Below are 19094 nucleotides of genomic sequence, written 5' to 3' on the forward strand. Positions count from 1 at the left end.
ATGGCCTTCATCCCACCTGCTGCAGGCCAATGGAGCCAGTCTCTGCTGGTGAGAGGAGGGCAGTGTTATGTCACACACAGACATCTGCCTCTGGCTTTTAGGTCAGCACCTTGCAGGACAGTACTCTGCTTTCACACCATCTGCTCCCAGTGGTGTCTGCTCTCACCTGCAGATGGGGACAGGAAGGATCTGGGCTGCATTGCAACCAGATGGTGACATTCACAGAACCCCAGAAACATTCAGGCTGGAACAGACCCTCAGGGTCACCAGCTCCAACCATTAGCTCTGCAAGGGTCACCCTAAACCATAGCCCCAGGCACCACATCCAAACCACCTTCAAACACCTCCAGGCTTGGGGACTCCACCACCTCCCTGCCCAGCACATTCCAGTCCCTGACCACTCTGGATGGGAAAAATGTTTCCTGCTGTCCACTCTAAACCTCCCCAGTGGCAGCTTGAGGCCATTCCCTCAGCCTCCTCTCTTTCACACTAGCCATCCCCAGCTCCTTCATCAGATTTCTTCTCCAGCCCCTTCCCAGCTTCCTTGCCCTCCTCTGCCCTGGCTCCAGCACCTCCACATCTCTCTTGTACTGAGGTGCCCAGACCTGGTCCAGAGCACCTGCTCCCTGGTGTGCCAGGTTCAGCTGAGCAGCTTGTGCACTGGGGATAGCAATCTCTGACCCACAGGAAGGGGGACAGAGAACCTGGGCAGCTTTTGGAGGAGAGGGCTGAGGACCCCTTGGGCACACTGGCCCCTCTGGCTGGTGGGATGGGGATCCATGAGAGGATGACATTTTTGAAGTGATGGACGGAATCTGGTGATGCTAAAGCAAACAAAGGCAGCAGAAACAATACCCAGCTAGGGTGAGATGCTCTGGGAGGGCCAGCCTGCTGGATTGCCTTGGAGCACACATTTGACAGCTTGGCAGAGCTGCCTGGTAGACTTCAGGGGGAAAGAGTCTCATTCTTCCTGGAATCAGGAGGTACAACTGGACTAACAGTACGAGTGTGAGGGTAGAATACAGGAGGAGACACCAGGAGAAGAGCTCTGCTCTTCAGAGCAGAAGTCATGCAGCACTGAGGAAAGTGTTTGAGCCAGACAGCCACAGCTGTGAGAGGGACTGGGAGGAGCAGATGTGCCTGAGAGTGGGCAGGGGGTACCTCAGGGCTGTGACCAGCAGGCTGAAAGCTGTGCCCTGCTGTGCCCTCCTGTGCCTCTGCTCAAGGTAAAATAGCCAAGTGCAGCCAGGGAGCAGAAGCACCTTTGTGCCTTGGGCACTTTCAGGCACCTCCCCAGTCAGAACCAATGCCTCTCAGTGCTACTGCAAAGACTGTTCCTAGCTTTCATATTTTCCCCCTGTTCTCCCCACGGTGTTGGGGCAGGACTGGCATCCTGCCTGCTTGAAGCAGGGTGTTGATCCACAGGCAGTTCAGCACCAACCCACAAGTGTGTGGTCAACCTCTGGCTGCTTTTGTCAGTACACTGCTTGCTAAAATGCAGAAAGGCTGAAGAAAGCCAAACCCAGGCTGCTGCTGGGATCTGTTAGTGCTGCAGGGGCTGGTCAGCAGGGCCAGGATGTGTGAGAAGGCAGCTGCTGACTGACACACAAGTGACTGCAAGGAAGGTGTGCCAGAGACTGTCAGCAAGGGCAGGGGGACACTGAGTGAAGGGAAGCAGAGACACAGGGGAAGGTGATAGCTGAGTGCTGTGGAAAGCTAGCAGAGAGCTTGGGATCAGGGTGGGAACGCCACAGGAGACAGGGCAGGGAGTGGCTTCAGGCTTCTCCTCTGTCCTGCAGCACACTGCTGCTTGAAGATACCTCAGGACAGGTTGGATGTTTTGCAGTCTGACCCTGGAGAGCACAGAGGACAGCACAAGGGGCACTGGGGGCAAGCTGGAGCAGAGGAGCTGCCAGGGGAAGAGAAGGGAAACCTTTGTCCCCATGAGGGTGGCAGAGCCCTGGAGCAGGCTGCCCAGAGAGGCTGTGGAGTCTCCTGCTCTGGAGCCTTCCCAGCTGGGCCTGGATGTGCTCCTGTGTGACCTGTGCTGGATTCCAGGAGAAGCACACTTGTGGCTCAGGAGCCTCCCCTGAGGGGTTACTGAAACCTTTACATTCAGCAGTGAGCTCAACAGAATGGAAGGCACTGAAGGGAAGTTTGGCTTAGACGACTCAGAGCCTCTGCTCCAAATAGCTCCAGGAGCTGATTCCTTGAGCATCCCTTCTGTTCTCCTAGGGCTGGAGAAAAGTGCTTAGCAAGTGACTCTCTGGAAAGCTTGGGGTGTTCTTTGCACAAGAATCTGAAGCATGGCCAATGATGTCATGGACTTGGGAGTTTCAAAGGCAAAGGGCTGTGTTGAATAGTTACTGACTGTTTGATCCTCCTCCTGCAGACTGGGCACATTTTTTCACCTTCTAATCATGCCAGGCTCTCTCAGAGCACATCTGCTCTGCATTAGGCAGGCAGAGTCTGCTCTGTGTTAGGGACTAAGACATACAGCCAATGGAAAGGTTTCCTATGAAGTGTTGGGACTGTCTGGAGCAGTCAGCCCTGCTGAGGAGATGGCCTGCATGCAGGATGAGCAAGGTTACATCTTTGGTTCTCCCTGTTATACCTTCAGTTTCCATGCCCTCATTAGGTACTTTTTGGGGGGAGAGGGAGAGGTTTCAGCCTGTGAGAGCTGTGAACTGTTTGCCACATGGAGGCTGCTTCATGGGACAAACACTGTGGGGATGGTGAAGCCAACCCACCCAGAGAGCCCCAAGAACAAATCACTTCCCAGAGGTTAAGTCCACCAAGAGAATTCTTACAAGAGGTTTGGAGTTAGAAGGCTTGAAGCTAACTAAATAAATGCCTGGGCTGCTGCCTGTGGTTTGGCTTTCGTGCCTAGATCTCCTCCTTGTGTTCAGAGGAAGCTGTCCAGGAATCAGCCCTCGGAGTCCCAAGGGCAGGAGGGTTCCTCTCGCTGAGGAGTGGGACATTGTCTGCACAGTGGGAACAAGTGGTGCAGGTTCAGCTGCTGGCCAAGGACTGGTGACCTGAAGAGCCTCTGGAAATGCCTGGAATGCACTTCAGGAGCGGGTTTGGTGCCCCAGAGGCGAGCTCCCCCTGCTCTGCTGGGCACTGTTGGTGCTGGAGCGGCGGCAGGAGGGGGTCCGGCCTGGCGCTGGGCTTTGCTGCCCGCATTCCCTCGCTTCCTTCCTCCCCGAAGCCATTTCCTTCCAAACAGTGTTTAAAGCAGCATGGACTGGCCAGAGCAGAGCCTGGGCTGGTTATCAGCAGGCCTCACAACTGCAGCCAGTGTCTCTAGATTTCCTTCTCCACCTCCCCAGCAGTTACTGTCATCAGAGCAGCTGGATGGGCTGCAGACGAATGGCTGTGCTCAGAATAGAAGCCTGCAGCAAGGTCAGTGGTGTTGAAACCATCTGAGCAGCAGCAGGAAGTTCCCTCCAAGACTGCTAAACCCTGTTTACAGGAGATGCCTCTCTGCAGGATGTGTCCTGCCCAGTGCTGTGCCGGGGATGCCATGTCACACACAGCACTGGCATGGGCAGCCTCGGCAAGCAGAGAGGATGAGGCCTGGCCAGGTTCCCTCTCTCCAGTGCAACACTCAACTGCTCATTTGTGCCCACAGACTGAGCTGTGAGGGGCAGCCAGGCAGGCTCACCTGCAGGGGTAGGTGCATCATGGAGCTTCCCTTGCTCAGAAGGGGTTGTGGCTAAACAACTGGGTGGGGAGGGACTGCTCAGGCAGTGATAGGACTAGGGGGAATGGAATGAAGCTGGAGGTGGGGAGATTCAGGCTGAAGGTGAGGAGGAAGTTCTTCCCCATGAGAGTGGTGAAGCCCTGGAATGGGTTGTGCAGGGAGGTGGTTGGGGCCCTGTCCCTGGAGGTGTTTAAGCCCAGGCTGGCTGAGGCTGTGGCCAGGCTGATCTAGTGTGGGGTGTCCCTGCCCATGGCAGGGGGTTGGGACTGGCTGAGCCTTGTGGTCCCTTCCCACCCTGACTGATCCTGTGATACTACTATAGCATGGAGAGACATGCAATAAATCCTGAACTGCACCAGCCTGGAACAGTACAGCCCAGAGAAGGCTGAGTGAGGACTGGGAGATGGAATCAGCCTCCACCAAACACTCTGCTGGGAATGGCAGCAGTGAGCACAGCCTCAGCTTTCTGTGCAGGTCTGAGAGAAGCAGAGGTGGTGACTGCTGCTGCCAAACCCCTTCAGAGAGCAGCTGTGCCTGGAAAGCTGCTGTGCAACCATCTCCTTTGGACAAAGGGAGATGCAAACTGGCAGGGGGTGGCAGTTGGGAGCACTCCCTGTGTCACAGAGCAGATGCAGACAAGAAACTGCTTAGAGAGACACTCTGAAAGTCCTGGCTCCTGGCATCCACTTAAGGCAAGCGCTGAGAGTCTGGGCAGCAGTGTGACAGAGGGGAGAGCAAGTGCTTCCCATGAGAAAGTGACTCAAATGAAACAATAAACCAAACCCTCAGGGCAGAGGACAGAACAGAACAGAAGCAGCCAGGTTGGAAAAGACCTTTGAGATGACTGAGTCCAACCTATCACCCAGCACCATCTGATCAGCTCAACCATGGCACCAAGGGCCTCAGCCAGGCTCTTCCTGAACACCTCCAGGGCTGGGGACTCCACCACCTCCCTGGGCAGCACATCCCAATGGGCAATCACTCTCTCTGTGTAGAACTTCTTCCTAACATCCAGCCTGAACCTCTCCTGGCACAGCCTGAGACTGTGTCCTCTTGGAGCTCATGAGAGGTGACATTGCTGCTGGTCTGAAGCTCTGGTCAAGCTGTCCTGTTGACTTGGAGTGAATGGGATGGCCTAACCTTCATGAGCAAGAGTGAATAAGGCTATCATTCCAACAAGGATAGGGTGGAGAGCACTTTGGGCAGTGATATGGACCAGAGGAAAGGAAGAGACCTATTTAAAGTCACTGTTTGTCTTCTTCAGCTGAAGAAAGATGGCAGGTTACAAATAGAAGCACTAGAGCTCAGAATGATGTTTTCCTTCCTGAGCAGAGGGAAGGCTTTCTTGACCTATTGTGCATGGAAGATTTATTGAGCTCAGCTTGCTCAGACCTCTCCTTCATTCTCCCAAGTCAATGGCAGTCTTTTTCTCTGGTGAGTGCTGCAGTCACTCCAAAACACACCCACAGCAAAGCCTGAGCAGGCAGCTGTGGAGCAGCCCTCAGCAAGGAGCTTTCAGTCCCTCACCACCACCTCTCTGCTACAGCAGGTGGAAGGAGCCAGCTGCACTCAGAGGGGCAGTGGGTCCTGTCCCCACCAGGCCCTGAGCACTGTCTGTAATCACACATGTGCCAAGACACAGGGCACTTCCACTCCACTGGATCAGCTTCCAGCTTTGCAGGCCAGATGGAGGAGAAGGCAGCAGTCACAGGACTGCTGCTCCTGTCCTCTCAGACTAAGTGCTGCTAAGAGCACTGCTGGGCTGGGCTCCGAGGTTTGGGCACTCTGCACTGCACTTGCTGTTCATCACAGCTCTCACAGAATGCTCTGGCTTGGAAGGGACCTCCAAAGCTCACCCAGTCCAACCTCCCTGCACTCAGCAGGGCCATCCCCAGCTAGATCAGGCTGCCCAGAGCCCTCTCCAGCCTCACCTTGAGTATCTCCAGGGATGGGGCCCCAGCCACCTCCCTGGGCCAGCTGTTGCAGCAGGCTGCTGCTCAGCCTCATGCCTGTGGCCACGTTCAGTGCTCAGGTACTTGTTCACAAAGTACTTTCCAGAGCATTGCCAATGACCACTGCACTCCTGCATGCCAGTCTGTGCCTATGAAACATGAGTAACCTTCCACAGTGCTCTGCTGCACAAGCTTCTCTGGAAGCATAGCTGGGAGACATCAGAGCAGGCATGGTGGAGGGTGGGCAGTGCTCTCATGTGGTGCTGTGAGGGGAGAAAGATTTCTGCCAGAGCTCTCTGCTGGGAAAACATGTCAGCAGTTCATAGATTCAGAGCAGGGCTTGGAAGGGACCTTACAGATCATCTAGTTCCAGCCCCCTGCCATGGGCAGGGACACCCCTGACCAGACCAGGCTGCCCAGAGCCTGATCCAGCCTGGTCTGACAGACTTGCAGGGCAGAAGTGTCCACAGCAGGTCTGAGCAACCCATTCCAGTGTCTCACCCCCCTCACAGTGAAGAGCTTCCTGCTCTAATCACAACCTACTCTGCTCTGCTTGCAAGCCCCTGGCCCCTGTCCTACCACCACATGCCCTGAGAGAAGCCTCCTCCTAAGCTCCTTTTCTCAGATTCAAAAAGAGAGAACCTCAGTGAGATTTTGGCCAAGTGAGACTCAGCTCTTCAAACCTGGTCCCAGCTGAGTAGGACCTCATGAAGTGGAGACTTCATTTGGGGCTGCTTAAGCCCCACAAATGACAATTGCTGTCTCTCTTGTTCAGAGGATTCCCCACTGATGGGAGAGCAGACCCAGGCCTGAGCTGGCTGCTGTGCTGCACAAGGTTAGCTCCAGCAGCAGTGCTGTCTGGCCTTTCCCTTTCCCTCCTGCTACAGCCAGCTGCAGAGCATCTCAGCTCCCCACCCTAGCTGGACTGAGGCACAGCTGCTCTCACCCCAGAGCTTCATGAGAAAATGCTTCCCTGCTTTTGGGAGAAGCTGGGTTGAGAACTGGAGTCAGCACACATCAGAACAGCAGCAACAAAGCTCTGCTGTGGTCAGCCAGCAGGCTTAGGGCACACTCTGGCTGTAAGAAAAGCAGATGTGCAGGCACTGCTGAAGGGTGTGGGGCACCTTTGATCTGCTGGCTGCTGCTGCTGGCTCACACAGGACAGTTGCTGCCATTAAGGAAGGGGTCACTGATGTCATGTGCTCAGAGCAGGGGGGAAGTGCAGTGCTTGCAAGAAGCCACTTTGATACCTTGTACATGCAGAGCTATGGAGCACTCAGGCCACTGCTGGCCAGGAGTGGGGTGTCTGTGTAAGCAGTTGGTCTGCCTGCCTGAGGACGTCTGGGGAGTGTGAAAGGTGAGGACAGAGGCAGTGCAGTTTCAGAGCAGCTCAGCTGTGAGCAAGGAACTCAGGAGGGAGAAGAGAGAAATCATTCTGCAGAATGAGACCACTCTTACTCCTGCAGAGAGCTGAGGTCTGCCAGAGCAAAAGTGGTTTGTAGCACACTGGGGAATGCTTTAACAAAGCAGAGCTGGAGAAAGTGATGAGGATTAGCTGCACAAACCAAGGGGGTCCTGTTCACTCCCATCACGCTCAGCAGCACAGCACATGCACTCAGGTCACACAGGTACATGACTACACCAGGCCTATACTGACCACTCCGAGTGCCACAGGGGCATGGCACTCCTGCCCTACACACAAATGCTCCCTTGAAGACAGAGTGCCCAGGGCCTTCTCCTTTGGAGTTTGGAAGGGCCTTGCAGAGCTTGAAGGGTCATTGTCTCAGCAGTGCTATTTGCCCTGGCAGCTGAGGGTTTGTGAACAGCCTTCCCAAAGAGAGGTAAAACAGACTCCACCTCCCATGCAGTGTGTCCAGTTGGGCAGCTGCTGCTGAAAGAGCTGCATGGTTTGGAGCCTCTTTTTTACTGCTGCTTCACAGGCCTTTATAGAAGGCAGTGACTAAGGAGCTCCTCTCCCTCACCTCCAGTGAATGTCAGTGCTGCATCCTTTCTGTGCTAGTGTCTTGTCTTCTTTGGCATCTCACTTTGAGTCTCTCCAACTTCCCTTCTCCTCCCTTAACATATCACAGTCTCACAGTGCATGAGAGGTTGGAAGGAGCCTCCAGAGAGCATCCAGTCCAACCCCTGCCAGAGCAGCATCACCCAGGGCAGTCTGCTCAGGAATGCATCCGGGGGGGTTGGAAAGGCTCCAGAGAAGGAGACTCCACAACCTCTCTGGGCAGCCTGCTCCAGGCTCTGCCACCCTCACTCTAAAGAAGTTTCTCCTCTTGTTGAGCTGAAACCTTGTCTTATTAGTGCACACCACCCAAAAGAGCTTACCCCCCTCCACTTGCCCCCCAGCCCTCAGCTATTGATAGACATTGATCAGATCCCTCTCAGCCTTCTCCTCTCCAGACTCAACAGCCCCAGGGCTCTCAGTCTCTCTTCCCAGGGGAGATGCTCAAGTCCCCTAAGCATCCTCCTGGCTCTCCCTTGGCCTCTCTCCAGCAGGTCTCTGTCTCTCTTGAGCTGGGGAGCCCAGAGCTGGGCACAGGATTGCAGCTGTGGTCTCAGCAGGGCAGAGCAGAGGGGGAGCAGAACCTCCCCAGCCCTGCTGGCCACACTTTTCTTGCTGCACCCCAGGATCCCATTGGCTCTCTTGGCCACCAGGGCAGATTGCTGCCCCATGGACAACAATAAACCTGCCTGCTTAACAGGCACAGCTCCAGCTGTGTAGCTGCAGGGACATTTCTGTGTGCTACAGCTTGGGTAACATTGCAGTGCAGCTCACAAGTGCCAAGGGGGTGCCTGATGCAGCAAAGAGTTCTTGATTGCCCTGCAAATCCATGGGGCTGCCACTCCATGGAAGTACATTCCTTCCTTCCTTCTCTTGTTTTGAGATACATTTTGCTCCTGCTCTAACTCTGATCCCTTCCTTGCAGCACATCACACAGTGCAGAACATCTGAGTCAAACAAATCCAAGCTAGACCCCGGGCTGTGTTCCTGGTTGCTGTGACCCTCTGCCCTCGGGCACCCCTCCCCCCCAGCACCATGGCTGTGCAGGGAGAGGCATTTGCGAGTGCCCAGCACCTGCTGCAGGCCTGGCAGGGCTCCTGGCTGTGCTCTGTCCTGGTCTGCAGCAGCCTGGCAGCTAATGCTGCGAGCTGGCCCCTGCTGGGGAGCTGGGGGGATGGCAGGGAGGGGAAGGAGGCAGCGGAGACAAAGCAAGAGCTGGAGGCCGTGGTCTCGAAGGAAGGGGCAGAGAAGAGTTAAATCCCTGCGGAGGTTTCCCCCAGGTGGTGGATACTGAAACCTCATGTTTGAAATTACATCGTGCTGTGGTAGCTCCAGAGAAATGGAACCACATGTGCTGCCCCTTCCCCAGCAGGCCACCATGGCAAGCTCACTTTGCCACAGAGCTCAAATATACACAGAGCTGCAATGACCTTTAATGCCCCACAGCTTCAGCAGGCCTTATTAAAAGCAGTGGTGGGCTCAGGGATCAGAAACTGCTGGTTTCAGCTTTCAGATGTGCTGTCTGAGGATGCTAACCCCAGTGACACTACACTGTAAGATGTCCCAGGAGCAGAAGAGGCATTGCTGCTACTACTAATGGAAGCATGGGGGAGGAATGGGGGCACATGGAAGCACCAAGCCAGGTGCCTTGGCAGCCACCTTGGCTTTCTTTTCCAGCCTGGGGAAAACAAAACTGAGAGATGAGGTGGCTGTAACCTCCCTTGTTGTTACCTCCCTGCTTACACACAGATCTGAGCTGGTGACAGGACAAAACAGGAATGCAGGCAGTGGGGTACTGGGAAAGGAATTAGGGTTTGTGGTTGCCCATTAATGCTGCAGTGGCATCTGAGTGCCAGGGCACAAGGCAGGAGTGGGAATGGTCAGCCTTGCTGAATGATTCTACACCTCTGAAAGGCTGAGAGACATGGCCTGTCCTTTTCTCATCTCTCAGACCTCACCAGAGTACCTGTCTTCAGCTGGCTCCTGTTCTGCTGCCTGCATTCCTGCTCTGCTGCTCTCAGGCCTGCACAATCCCTTGCTGCTGGTAAGACACAAGCTGTTCAAATTCTCTGCACTGAAAAACTCTCCCCATGCCAGCTAATCTGACTTCATGGCTTCCAGTCCAGCAGCCTGCTACAGGACACTGACAAAACCTCCCAGCTGAGCTCATGGGCTGCATCTGTCCAGCTGAAGAGCAAAACCCTTCAGAGATCCAGTGAAGCTTAAATGCCATGGAACACAATTGTGCAGTTGCTGTGGGGATGGGCTGAGGGAGCTGGGGCTGTGCAGCCTGGAGAGGAGAAGGCTCTGGGGGGACCTCAGAGCTGCCTGCCAGGACACTCAGCTGCTCAAGGCCTCATCCAGCCTGGCCTTCAGCACCCCCAGGCAGGAGGCAGCCACAGCCTCCCTGGGCAGCCTGGGCCAGAGGCTCAGCAGCCTCCTGCTCAACAACTTCTTCCTCAGCTCCACTCTAACCCTGCTCTGCCTCAGCTCCAAACCATTCCCCCTGGGCCTGTCTGCAGACACCCTGAGGAGAAGTCCCTCTGCAGCCTTCCTGCAGGATGCCCTCAAGTTTTGGACACACAGAGCACCCTCAGACAAACACATTCACAGCTCCAACACTGAACTAATTGATCTCCCCACAGTCTGGCAATGCTGGTGGCAGTGAGCAGCCTCTCCTGCACTGAGGGACTTCCTGCACTGCCAGAATCTGGCACATTCTTCCTCTTCCCTGTTCCTCCACCCAGCCCTTGGGTCCCTGCAAAGTGGTCATCGTGGCACTGCAGGAGGAAGCTGAGAGAACTGCCCAATTCTCTGCCTGTGCTTGCCTGTCAGACCTCTGTGTTTTGCCTTGCTGCACAAGGAATATATTCAGATGGCTTCTGGCAGCACATCTGCTCCCCCTCAGCACTGACAGTGGCACAGATGCTGCTCTGTTCAAACCAGGAGTTTCTTGGTGTCCCTGTGCTGAGGGTGCTGCAGTGGTCAGTGGGTGACTCAGCCCAGCAGGCAGTGTGCTCTGGGGCTGGGGGGGTTCCACTGCCTGCCTGCATGAAATGCTAAATGGAAACTCAGGCTGTCTCTGGAAATCCACTTCAGCCTCCTCGTGGGATGGCCTGGCCAGGGGAGCTGTGCTGCCAGCAAGCATGTGCAGTGGCAAAGAGCTGGAGGAATTAGCCTTAGAAAGGGTTGAGATGCCTGGCTGTGGAATTCTGTGATGTCAAATCAGCAAACACATAAAACATCTCACTGCCCAGCTGCCTGGCTCTGGCTGGTGGAGATTCTGGGCTCCTGTAACTGCCAACATCTTCCCTAAGAGAAGGGCTCAGCTATTGCCCAGTGTGGAGCCAGCAGGGGAGCTGGGCTGCCTCCTGTGTCGACTGCAGCAGTGGCATTCCCTCAGCCATCAATATTATGTGTGGCAGGGAGGCTCAGGAATAATTGCAAATGCAAAGTTCAAGAGGTTGCCATCAATATTATCTCCTGTCCCTCTTCCCTGTTGTCTTTATAGCTTAGCATGTTTACTCCTAAATTAGCAGGCAATTAGCAAATCATACAGCTCATCTGGACTGAAAAGAGCAGCTTGGCAAAGCTCTGCCTGTCAGCTGGAGCTGACCTTCCCAGAGGCTGCCTGGCCTGAGGAGCACACTGTAATGAGAGAGCAGTTCTCTTGGATGCAGGCCAGGCACTCCTTCCCTCCCCCTGGCTGCCCCCTCCTCTGCAGCTCCTCTCCCTCTGCTCCCCAGGAACACACACGTGAGCTGGAGTCAAGAAGCTGCAGTTAGTCAACAAGAGAGAGACAAAACTGCTAAGAAGTTAATGAAGACATCAGTGAGTCACAGCATCTGGAGCTCATCCTCCAGCCCTGACGTCAGGCAGCATGTCCAGCTGCCAGCAGGGCAGTTGAGGCATTTGGAGAGCGAGGCTCCTTCCAGACCAGGCCCAGGGCAGCTCAGCACTTGCAGCAGCGTGCAGGAATGCTGCAGATAGGCAATGGTCAACCAGATGTGCAAAACATCTGCTGAGTGCAGAAGGAACACAGGCTGGGGAGCTGGGTCTGGGAGTCAGGAGCCCCTGCTCCTGGAGAGTGCACAGGGATGTTCAAAGAGCAGGGAGAGAGGAGGCCTCCTGGCTGCCTGTCATCAGGAAGCACTCTCAGCAGAGGCACGGTGCTGCTGACCCAGTGCCACCCAGGGCTTGGGAGCCCATGCTCAGAAAACCCTGTTGGCTTCCTGGGAACTCCACACTAAGTTATTTGAAAACATCCTGCTTGCTGAAGTGCCCTGGGACTGAGATCCTCTTCCACACATCCCTCAAATCCTGGAGACAGCACCAGGGGTGCTGCTGGATTGGACAGACTGAGAGCTGGGCAGAGAGGAACCCAATGAGGTCCAACAAGGATGAGAGCAGAGTCCTGCAGCTGGGCAGGAAGAATAACCTGCAGCAGCACAGGCTGGGAGGGGAACTGCTGGAGAGCAGCCCCAAGGAGAGGGACCTGGGAGTGCTGCTGGGCAGCAAGTTCTGCATGGGACAGCAATGTGCCCTGGGGGCCAAGAGGGACAATGGGGTCCTGGGCTGCATTCAGAGGAGTGTGGCCAGCAGAGCCGGGGAGCTTCTCCTCCCCCTCTGCTCTGCCCTGCTGAGACCTCACCTGGAATATTGCATCCAGCTCTGGGCTCCCCAGCTCAGGAGGGACAGGGATCTGCTGGAGAGAGCCCAAGGGAGGGCTGCAAGGATGCTGAAGGGACTGCAGCAGTGCCTGGGGAGGAGAGGCTGAGAGCCCTGGGGCTGTGCAGTCTGGAGAGGAGAAGGCTGAGAGGGATCTGATCAATGTCTATCAATAGCTGAGGGTCAAGAGGGAGGGGACAGACTCTGCTCAGCTGCACCCTGGGATAGGACAAGGAGCAGTGGATATAAACTCCAGCACAGGAGGTTCCACCTCAGCAGGAGGAGGAACTTCTTCCCTGTGCGGGTGCCAGAGCCCTGGAGCAGGCTGCCCAGAGAGGTTGTGGAGTCTCCTTCTCTGGAGCCCTTCCAGTCCTGTCTGGATGTGTTCCTGTGTGACCTGTGCTGGAGTCTATGGTGCTGCTCTGGCAGGGGATTGGCCTGGATGATCTCCTGAGGTCCCTTCCAACCCCTAGCATCCTGTGAGCCTGTGATAGAGATGTGCTCATTCTCAGTGAGGAAGGACGATGCATCACAGGGATGAAGCTGATGTTTTCCCCAAGAGGCTCTTGCACTACAAACCTGTGCAGCAATTCCTTGGATAACAAGAGAGCTCCTGAGGGAGGAAGCTGCATCCTTCGCCCCCCGAGCAGAATAAAGCCTCGATTCTCCTCTGCAGGCAGGGTGCTCTGCCTGCTCTGTGATGCAAATAGCTGCTGCTGGCAGGCCATGCTGCTGACTCCTCTCCTCTCCTCTCTGTAAGTTACAGCCTGTTTACAACGACACCCTGCAGTCTGTTTGCAAACACACACCAAACCCAGGCCTCCTCCTTCTCCACCTCCCGGCCACTTGGAGCATCTCTGTAAGAGCCTGAGCAGAGCAGCAGGGCCGCAGGAAGCTGTCCCTCCCCAGCTGGAGGGGCAGGAATTCCCTAGAGATGCTGATACAGCCAAGCAGTGACAGCTCCCAAGCTGTATTGCAAGGGGTCTCAGGGTCTGCAGCAGATCTGTTTTCTAACCCCTTATCTCACCCACACACACTCTGAGTGTCTCTCCATCCTCAGAACAAAGCAAACACTTCAAGCAGCAACTTCTCTCCTGCAGGAGTATGAATTTCAGGGACAGGTAGCATGCAATGCAAAGCTCTCTAACCTGCAGCTGGCAAGTCTTCCCAGAGATGCAAACTCCTCTCTCAACCCCTGTAAATAGCTGAGCATATGCCTAGAAGCATAACCAGGAGCTGGAAATCATTGGAGAATGAGCAAGTCTTATACTCCCAGATGCTGCAGTGCATGAGGAGGCAGGGAAGCAGGGAATCATGAATCATTAAAGTTGGAGAAGACCTTTAGGGTAACCCAGTGCAGCCATAACCCAACCCCCAGGGCCACTAAACCACATCCTGCAGCTCCACATCTACAGCCCCTTGAACAGCTCCAGGGATGGGGACTCCACCACCTCCCTGGGCAGCCTGCTCCAACCCCTCACCACTCTCTCACTGAAGAAGCTTTCCCTCAGCTCCAGCCTAACCCTCCCCTGGCACAACTCAAAGCCATTTCCTCTCACCCTGTCTCTGGGTACCTGGGAGAAGAGACCAACCTCTCTGCTGGGCCTTTTTGATGTCCCAGCAATTGGAAAGGCTTCCATTCTATCTAGTGAGCTGTTTATTGATTAGCTTTCCAGATGTTATGATCACCAGGCTTGTCCACAAGGACATGTCTAGGTTGCCTTGGAGCAGGCCAGGACAGACAAGACACCCAGGGGACACCAAAAGCAGTTTGACCATCCTGTGACTCTGCCAGGCTGCACCTTGCTGCTCCTCCAAATCCATGCCATGCTTCTGCACAACTAGAGCAGCCTGCCAGGACCTGAAGGGAGCTACAAGAAGGATGGAAAGAGGCTGTTTGCAAAGGCCTGCAGGAGCAGTGGCTTCAAACCAGAGCAGAACAGATTGAGATTGGATGTGAGGAACAAGTTCTGCACCAGGAGGCTGCTGGAACACTGGAAGAGGTTGCCCAGGGAGGTGGTTGGGGTCCCATCCCTGGAGATACTCAAGGTGAGGCTCAAAGAGGCCCTGGGCAACCTGATCTAGTTGGGGATGTCCCTGCTGACTGCAGGGGGGTTGGACTGGGTGATCTCTGGAGGTCCCTTCCAACCCAGAGCACTCTGTGATTCTACAATTCCATGAATCACAGGATGTCAGGGGCTGGAAGGGACCTCCAGAGAGCATCCAGTCCAAGCCCCTGCCAGAGCAGAGCACCCAGGGCAGGGCACACAGAACACATCCAGGTGGGGTTGGAAAGGCTCCAGAGCAGGAGACTCCACAACCTCCCTGGGCAGCCTGCTCCAGGCTCTGCCACCCTCACAGGGAGAAGGTTCCCCCTGGTGTTTCTGTACCGTGTCAGTAACTCAGCTCTGGTGCTGGGGCTCCAAAGCAACGTGAGGATGCTGCTCAGCTGTGCTCCACCAGGGCCAGGGTAGGGCAGCAGGCAGAGGTGATGGGAGGGGAAGCCCTTCTCCATCTGCACACATTTACTAGGGCAGCTCAAACTCAGAGCACCTTTAGCTACATCCCTTAGTTCCATGCAACTTCAGTAGCCTTTTCAAGCCTTCTGTGGCTTTGTTTGGTGGTGGGGATTTTTGTCCAAGACTAATGCTGCCTTTCTTTGATGCCATCAAGCCTCCATGATCTAAGGAAAAGATCTTTTCAGGCCTATTTCCCCTAGCTGGGAGCTGGCTGGGGCTGCCTGTCTGATGAGTGGGTCAGATGCTGCTGGAGCCTGGTTTGCTGTTCCTGTGTGCAGCCTAGCAGGTGGTTTGTTTCTACAAGGCAGGACACAACAGAATAGACCAGAGCAGGTTGGAAGAGCTTTCTGGATGCCTTTTCCCTGCAGAATGCCGCTCTCCCCTTTCCCCCTTCCCTTGGCAAGGGCCTGTGCTTTGCAGAGGGTGTGTCCTGACAAGAGGGACTGCTGTGCTGCATGGATTTCTTATTTCAGTGTCCTGACCCTTCCTGACCCTTCTTCAGCAGTCAGCAGTTTAAACTGCTGATAGTCCAGAGAGCAAACAGAGCACCACCACAGCCTGTTGCTGGTTGGTTCCTCTTCCTGAATCCCTGTTGTCCATGAGCTGTTTTCAGGCAGACAGCCTGATGCCTACCCCAGTCCCATCCTGGAGCTACTGGGGCTTTAACCTGCTGGTTTTCCCTCAGCCTGCTGTTCCCTGGCTCTCTGGGTGACAGCAGTCCAAATGCACCTGTGGGCTGACAAGCACAGCCTGGAAACGGAGCTGTCACTGCTCTGAAGGGCCCTCGAGCATCTAAGCCTGGCATTGATCAAAGCTGTGAGGGCTCTGGGCCCTCTGCCGAGCAGAACCGGAACGTGGCGGCCGCCATCGGCGCAGCCGGGGGGCTGGGGGCTCAGGGCCGCCCCTGGGCTCTGGGAACGTGACACAGTCTCAAGAAACAGAGGCAGCAGCTGCCTCCCCCTCACCTATTTGACAGTCATAGGGGAGGTTAAATACCAGCAGCTATCAAGGCCTCCCCACAGGCTGATACACGGGGGTATGACCCACACGTGGGTCACCATCAGGACCATCCCTTCAGCCTCACTGCACGCCGGCCTCCCAGCCACGGGGAGGAGAACTGCTCTGCAGGAGAGACTTGGGGAAGTTGTCCTCCATGGACGCAGGCCAAAGGCACTTGGAGCCTGCTGATGCAAATGCCAGGCTGAGCTGAGTGCACAGCGGTCACACAAACATCTCTGGCAGGTGGAATGGGAGCGAGTGCCAGGGTAAACAAGTGTCCAGCTGACCAGGCAGCCAGCAGATGAAACAAAAGCTGACTTGGCCCCACCAGCTTCCCTTTTATAGAGGTCTGTGGGGTCCATGCCTTCTCACTAGGAGTTGCTTTCCTCTCAGTGCTCCTTCCAGGGCAGCTTCAGCACTGTCCCAAACATCAGGACCTGTGCTGGGACTGCTGCTCCGTGCCCTGCAGCCTTTAAGCTGCAGTCCAGTTTTCTAAGCTGCCTCTGGGTTCAGTTTGCCATGGAACAGAGGTCAGTGACCAGCACTCTCACAGCACTGCCACGTTGGTCGGTGTAATGTCCCCATCCCCTGTGCCCACGAGGCTCCAGTGAAACAGTGACACAGCTGAGGCCCTTTGCCCATCTGTGGCAACAGGCACAGAGCTGGCCTAGCCACAGTGGGCAGAACAAGGTTTGTACAAGTTCCTCTAGCTTAAAGCAAGTTTTTCCCCCTGTGTGTCTGCCCAGGGCAGGGTGACTCAGTGCCCCATTGGGCAGTGGGGGTTGGAAGCAGCACACCATCAGGGGTGGCTGTCATGCATCTAGCTGCTCTGCTGTCTCCAAAACTCGAGTGCAGGGGAACGATGTGAAAGTTCAGCTTACATTAGAGAGCCATCCGGGCTGCCTCTTGGTCCTCTCGCCCTTGGTCTAATCATTATCCACATTTCTCCTCCCTCCTTCCCTCCCTGCAGGACAAACAGCCCCAGATGCCTCCGGCAGGGCACTCCCAGGGAGCATCCCTGCTGCCCTCGCTGGAACCTCTCACACTGCACTAACAGGAGGAGCAACCACAGCAGGGAGAACGGAGAGCAGTCAGTCTAGCAGACAGATCATAACAGAGGAGGAATGCAAAGTGAGCTAACTTATCCTCTCCTCCAGCCCTCTGTTACGGTTTTCAGGAGTCACAGTCAGGATCTGCAGCGCAAGCCTGTGGCTGGGGGGCAGTTCCTAGCTCCGGAGCCTGGCGCTGGCGTACCTGGCACTCGCTCGGAGCTCAGAGCCCTGCAGTCCTTGCCAGAGGAAGTACCAGCGGCGGCTCCCTGCACAGCCCAGCGAGTCCCACTGACACTCTCCCTGGCCGGGAGGGCAGCGTGCTGCAGCGCAGGGCTGAGCTCACAGCTTCGGCACCCTGCAGCCTGAGCAGCCCGCACCGAGCAGCAGACCGGACCCACTCCTCCTGCTCTCTTAGCTGGCGGCTCTCTAATGTAGTCAGAGGAGCACACGCAGCCCCGGCACAGCACCACGGTGACACGGCAGGGAAGCGAAAGGCTGGGCAGGTCCTTAGAGGCACCCTGCAGATCACATCCACTAATCGCCGTCATTGATTATGGTCTCTTAGGCATCTCAGAGCATGCTTAAGTAATGTCCTTCTCACCTGCCAGGCGTCTGTCTCTCGTGTTCTTCCAGATAACATCCAAGGCTCTAGCAGTGGAGTCCCTGATGTGGTCACTGAATGACCTCCTCAGAGGGGCTTTCAGTGGGTGATGCATAGTGCAGCTCGATCACGCCCCCAGACCCGGGGGGCCCGGGAAGGGGGGCATTCTCTTGCTGGAGATGGCTCTGAGCCGCTCTTCAGAGGCAGGCAGGTTGTTCCCTTAGGTGATTTGTCACCGGCCCCGCGGAGCCGTGCCTCGCAGAGTCAGGCATTGCAGTTTCACTGCGGATGCAGGAGAGCTCAGCCTGCAGCCAGCCTCCTGGAGGGCTGCCAGAGCCTTACATCTGGAACAGTTTACAAATGAGCTAACGATGCAGTCATTCCGATGGGGGGCTTTATTTGTGGATAGCTGTAGGATCCTAGCTTCCTGTTTAATCAAATCACTTACCAGCCACATACTTGCATGCTCATTTATTAGGATAATATTTCCCTGCTTAACTGATATTCCAGGTCATCTTTCATCTTTTGAGAGGAAAAAGGTAGGAAGCAGAGCAAGTGAGCTGAAGTCTCTGCAGCTTGGGTGTTTCATGGGGCTACCGTGCTTTCCTTGCATGGCACCCTGCCTGTGGCACAGGATCCTGAGCCCCCTGCCCATACCTCATGGCAGTGCAGCGAGGAAGGGATGGAAATCGGAAGAGTGGAAGGAGAAGAGGGGAGGTGGGCAGGAAAAAGAAGCAAGAGGGGGGAACTGGGCCCTGTCTGCTCTGCTGGAGGGAAAGATAAGGATCCAGCTGTAAAGAGTTTGAGATGAATAGCCACAGTAAGTGAAGCCATTTGACCTCGCTTGGTTTGCCCTCTCTAATTGATTACTGTGTCCTGTGGCTTCCCTGAGGGAGGAGCAGAGGGAGCTGAGACTTTCATTCCTCTCCTAATATTATGGATGGAAATGTGTGAAGGGGTGAGAGACCCCAGCCCAGAGACCTGCCCCCTGTGTCATCAGGGAAAGGCAGAGCTCTGCAGTGAAGGTGTCCCCACGCTCACACAAGGTGGAGTCCTTCATTTGCACAGCAACTCCAGCTGCTAACAGCAACTCCAGCTGCTAACAGCTCCCGGGATGGTCCTGAGAAGCACTTTCTGGTCACTGAAACTGACTGACTGATTGCTGCCAGGGCTGGCAGGCACTGATCAGATGACAGCAGCCCCTGTTTCAGCCTGGGGATTTGCATTCCCTTTGGATCCCTTCTTTAGAACAAGCCCAGCTTTGAGTGTCCCTTTTTACCAGAGAATTAATTTCACACTTTCCTGATCTGTTGCAGCTATTGCCCACCCCCTCCAGCCCCCCCATGCCTTCTCAGCTCCTTTTCACCACTCCTCATTTCCTTCTAGACAAATCACGATTTCATTCCAGTAATGCCAAGGAATGGTTGGCATTTGCCCTGCTGGAGCTGAGGGGAGGATTGGCTCTTTGGCTGTCTGATGCCTCTGGCTTTTGGCTGTGGAGAGCATCTGCAAACAGATCTGTGAACAAACCCCACAGCAGCAAGGGCAACACTTCCTTGTAGGGCAAGTGACAATGGCAA

General features: G+C 55.4%; 1 protein-coding gene across 2 annotated transcripts in view; it reads right to left on the minus strand.

Moving 5' to 3' along the window:
• The window catches only part of DLC1 (DLC1 Rho GTPase activating protein), a 170557-nt gene that overhangs the window by 76267 nt on the left and 75196 nt on the right, over nucleotides 1-19094 (minus strand). The window contains exon 1 of one of the 2 annotated variants that reach the window (XM_068137746.1): nucleotides 17515-17762. The exons of the other annotated variant lie outside the window; for it this stretch is intronic. Within the exon in view, the coding sequence (XP_067993847.1) occupies nucleotides 17515-17629 (115 nt within the window). The 5' untranslated portion in view covers nucleotides 17630-17762. Of the gene's footprint in view, nucleotides 1-17514; nucleotides 17763-19094 lie in introns of those variants that run through there. 2 annotated transcript variants of the gene reach the window in all.

The sequence above is a fragment of the Melanerpes formicivorus genome, unplaced genomic scaffold, assembly GCF_026170545.1.
Source record: "Melanerpes formicivorus ecotype bairdi unplaced genomic scaffold, bMelFor1.0.p_v2 SCAF_4, whole genome shotgun sequence".
In the NCBI taxonomy this organism is placed as follows: domain Eukaryota; kingdom Metazoa; phylum Chordata; class Aves; order Piciformes; family Picidae; genus Melanerpes; species Melanerpes formicivorus.